This window comes from Geospiza fortis, unplaced genomic scaffold (genome assembly GCF_000277835.1).
Source record: "Geospiza fortis unplaced genomic scaffold, GeoFor_1.0 scaffold527, whole genome shotgun sequence".
NCBI lineage: Eukaryota > Metazoa > Chordata > Aves > Passeriformes > Thraupidae > Geospiza > Geospiza fortis.
This window is the reverse complement of record NW_005054757.1, coordinates 29,504-33,907: the sequence shown is the minus strand read 5'-3', so window position 1 is coordinate 33,907 and position 4,404 is coordinate 29,504. Positions and strand designations below refer to the sequence as shown.

Sequence of the window (4,404 nt, the reverse complement as noted above, 5' to 3'; positions counted from 1 at the left end):
GAATCCGTAATGAATTAATTGGGTTTGGATTAATTGACCTCCACGTCCCCTAAGGAGGCCACCAAAGGCGAGGGGAGAGCCCGGGACAGGGAGGATCCCACGCCCGGATTCCCCTTCCCAAATTCCCGAATCCTGAATTCTCCTGGGGAAATCCTCCATGTGCAGAACGATTTGGGGGTTTTAGCCAGAATTCCAGGAGTCAAAATTCCAGGAGTTTCACCCCAATTCCAGGAGTTTTTCCCAAATTCCAGGAGTTTTTCCCAAATTCCAGGGGTTTCACCCCAATTCCAGGAGTTTTTCCCAAATTCCAGGGGTTTTTCCCAAATTCCAGGAGTTTTTCCCAAATTCCAGGGGTTTCGCCCCAGTTCCTGCAGCCCTGGGTGGGAAGGGGCAGAGCTGGAGCTCAAATCCTCACGACCTGGGCGGCCACGCAGGGGCTGCTCCGGGGGGCGGCCCCGGGATTGTCCCTGGCGATGTCCCCATCCCTGTCCGTGGTTCTGTCCGTGGTTCGGTCCCCACGTCCGTCCCTCCGCAGCAGCAGCCGCCCGTAGGTGCCCCCGGCCTGGCCCTTGGTCAAACGGCCGGGGTTGATGCAGACACAGCCCAGCACGTCCTGAGGGACAGACGGACAGGGACAGGGGGACAGGGGGACAAGGATGGGGACAGGGAAAAGGGGACAGGGACAGAGGGACAGGGAAATGGGACAGGGATGGGGACAGGGACAGAGGGACAGGGAAATGGGACAGGGATGGGGACAGGGAATAGGGACAGGGGACAAGGATGGGGACAGGGGACAAGGATGGGGACAGGGAAAAGGGGACAGAGGGACAGGGAAATGGGACAGGGATGGAGAACAAGAGGAGGGACGGAAAAGGGACAGGGGGACAAGGAAAAGGGGACAGGGACAGGAAGAGGGACAGGGAAAAAGGGACAGGGGCAAAGGACAGGGATGGGGACAGGGAAATGGGGATGGGGACAAGGACGGGGCAAAGGACAGGGAAATGGGACAGGGAAAGGGGACAGGGAACAGGGTTCGGTCCAAGGGACAGGGGACAGGGATGGGGACAGGGGCAAAGGAAAAGGGGACAAGGAAAAGGGACAGGGGATGGGAAAGGGAACAGGGGAAGAGGGAGAAGGGATAGGGACAGGGACAGGATGGGAGTAAAAAATCCATGAGTACAGAGGAACTGGGACCCCCAGCCCAGCCAGACCCCAAAGCCCCCCGGGCCCGGTCCCACCTTGATGAAGAATCGCAGCTCCGAGGGCGTCACCAGCACGTCCGGGGTCACCGGCAGCGCCGCGAACGCCCCCAGAGCCTCGAAATCCACGTTGAGCTCCTCGGAGGGCGGGTACAGGGGGTAGAAACTGGGGAAAAAGGGATTCGGGGGAGGAAATGGGGGGTTTGGGGAGGAAAAAGGGGGTTTGGGGAGATAAAAGGAGGTTTTTGGGGAGGAAACGGGGGTTTTAGGGAGGAAAAAGGGATTTTTGGGGGAGGAAAATGGGGGTTTGGAGAGAAAAATGGGATTGGAGGGGAAAAATGTGAAATTTTTGGGGTGAAAAGTGGTGATTTTGGGGAAGGACAGAGGGGGTTTGGGGAGGAAAAAGGGGGTTTTGGGCAGAAAGAAGCCGTTTTTGGGAGGTGCTCACCTGCGCTGGGTCAGGACGTGCCGCAGGATCCGAGTGAAGCGATCGGAGAGCCCGGAGGAGCTGTGGGAGGGAGGGGAGAGAAATGGGTGAGAAAAGCGAGGAAATGGGAAAAAATGGGATGGGAAAAAGGAAAAGGAAAATGGGGTGAAAGAGGGGATTTGGGAGGGGAAGGGAAGAGAGAAAAGGCAGAGGAGAAAAGGGGAAAAAAAGAGGAAAATGCTAAAAAAGGGGGGGGAAGGTTAAAGAAAAGGGGAAGGGAAGGTTAAACAAAGAAAAGGGCAAGGGAAGGTTAAACAAAAAGGGAAAAAGGTTAAAGAAAAGGGGGAAAAGGTCAAAAAAAAGGGGAGAAAATGTTAAAAAAAAAGGAGAAAAAGGTTCAAAAGAGGCACCTGCTGATCTCCTCAGCCCCCATGTGCAACAGGAGGTCGGTGGAGGTGAGGCCGAGGACGACGCCGTCGATGTCCAGGGTGCAGGGCTCGGGCACCAGGAGCACGCGCTGGACACACGGACACGGGATGGACACCAGGACAGCCCTGGGAGCCCCAAACCCACCCTGGAATGCCCCCAAACCCCCTGGAATGCCCCAAACCCACCCTGGAATGCCCCAAAACCCCCCTGGAATGCCCCAAACCCACCCTGGAATGCCCCAAAACCCCCTGGAATGCCCCAAACCCACCCTGGAATGCCCCAAAACCCCCTGGAATGCCCCAAACCCACCCTGGAATGCCCCAAAACCCCCTGGAATGCCCCAAACCCACCCTGGAATGCCCCAAAACCCCCTGGAATGCCCCAAACCCACCCTGGAATGCCCCAAAACCCCCCTGGGATGCCCCAAATCTGCTCCAGAATGCCCCAAATTTGTCCTAAATCACCTCAAAATCGCCCCAATCCCATCCAGTTTTCCTTAAACCCCCAAAATGTTCCCCTAAAATCCCCAGGGCTGAGCTGGATTTTCTGCAGGAAGATCTCCCAAGGGATAAAAATCATTCAATGAAGGAATTTGAACCCAAAAAGGGTTGGGAGCTCCAGAATTCCAATTATCCCAAATCCTTTGTGCCCCTGGCAGAAAAAGGGGGAATTTCAGCCCAAATCCCGGCTGGAGGGGTGGGGAACCTCCTGGGAATTCATGTTTTGGGGAGAAAACCGTGGATTTTGGGGCCGGTACCGCTCTGTCCTCCTTGGGCAGGTCCGGGAAGGAGAAGGGCGGCTGAGGGTACACGAAGTGGTGGGAGACGTCGCGGAGAGAGGGCACCAAAACCAGCTGGGAGCCAGAACTGGGGAAAAACGGGCAAAATGAGAGAGTTCTGGGGTGAGAAGTGGTGATTTGGGGAAAAAAAGTGGTGATTTTGGGGTGAGAAGTGGCGATTTTGGGAAAAAAGTGGTGATTTTGGGGAAAAATCCCTGTGGGAATGGGGAATTTGGGGCTGGTTCTGTGAGCAGCTCCTGGGAGATGCTCCAGAGAGAGGGCACCAAATGCAGTGCTGGGGAAAAAGAGGGCAAAATGGGATTGGGGAGGAATAAAAGAGATTTTTGGGGTGAAAAGTGGTGATTTTGGGAAAAAAAGTGGTGATTTTGGGGAAAAAATCCCTGTGGGAATGGGGAATTTGGGGCTGGTTCTGTGAGCAGCTCCTGGGAGATGCTCCAGAGAGAGGGCACCAAATGCAGTGCTGGGGAAAAAGAGGGGAAAATGGGATTGGGGAGGAATAAAAGAGATTTTTGGGGTGAAAAGTGGCGGATTTGGGGAAAAAACCCCAGTGGGAATGGGGAATTTGGGGCTGGGTCCATCCCCACCTCCTGGTGCCCTCGATGATGGTCCTGAGGCAGAGCCTGAACACGTCCGAGAAGGGGCTCAGGAGCTGGCAGCTCTAAAATGGGGCAAAACCACAGGATTTGAACGATTCCGGTGATTTTGGGGATTTGGTGCCGCCCCAAAGCCGCAGGGATTTCGGGGGGATCCCTCCTCACCTCCACCTGCTCGTGCTTGGCGTCCAGGAAGGGCCCAAACTGCGGAAAAATGGAGAAAATCGGCAAAAAAATCATCCCCGAAATTATCGTTGTTAACAATTCTCATCAATGAACCCCACGCTTGAGCCCAAAGCCCCAAAATTTCGGGGCACAATGAGGCCAAAAAGGGGAAATTGCTGAAATCCATGCCTTGTGCCCAGGGAGGGAATCAGGATTTAATGCCAAGGGCAGCGTTTGCTGTGAAAATTGAGATTTTCTGGCACTTTGGGGTGAGAAATGGGGATTTTGGGGATTGGGGGTGAAAATTGAGAGGTTTGGGCACTTTTAGGTGAAAAATGAGAGGTTTGGGCACTTTTAGGGTGAAAAATGAGAGATTTGGGCACTTTTAGGTGAAAAATGAGAGATTTGGGCACTTTTAGGGTGAAAACTGAGAGGTTTGGGTTCAGCAATGGGGTTTTCATGGGACCTTCGTGGGGTTTGGAGCCTTTCGAGCTCGGGTTAATGAGGGTGAGCGAGATTTGGGCACTTTTAGGGTGAAAACCGTGTTTGGGTTCAGCAATGGGGTTTCCGTGGGACCTTCGCGGGGTTTGGAGCCTCCCGAGCTCTGGGGGCTGCAGGGCCGGGTTAATGAGGGTGAGGTTAATTAAAGCTCGGGTTAATGAGGGTGAGGTTAATTAAAGCTCGGGTTAATGAGGGTGAGGTTAATTAAAGCTCGGGTTAATGAGGGTGAGGTTAATTAAAGCTCGGGTTAATGAGGGTGAGGTTAATTAAAGCTCGGGTTAATGAGGGTGA

General features: G+C 54.2%; 1 protein-coding gene across 1 annotated transcript in view; it reads right to left on the bottom strand.

Moving 5' to 3' along the window:
• Nucleotides 1-6: 6 nt before the first annotated feature.
• Nucleotides 7-4,404, bottom strand: part of POLA2 (DNA polymerase alpha 2, accessory subunit) — a 9,022-nt gene continuing 4,624 nt past the window's right edge. The window contains exons 5-11 of the mRNA XM_031065391.1: nt 3,613-3,651; nt 3,439-3,512; nt 2,813-2,921; nt 2,037-2,143; nt 1,648-1,707; nt 1,239-1,365; nt 7-613 (exon numbers count right to left, since the gene is read on the bottom strand). Of these exons, the coding sequence (XP_030921251.1) occupies nt 404-613; nt 1,239-1,365; nt 1,648-1,707; nt 2,037-2,143; nt 2,813-2,921; nt 3,439-3,512; nt 3,613-3,651 (726 nt within the window). The 3' untranslated portion in view covers nt 7-403. The remainder of the gene's footprint in view (nt 614-1,238; nt 1,366-1,647; nt 1,708-2,036; nt 2,144-2,812; nt 2,922-3,438; nt 3,513-3,612; nt 3,652-4,404) is intronic.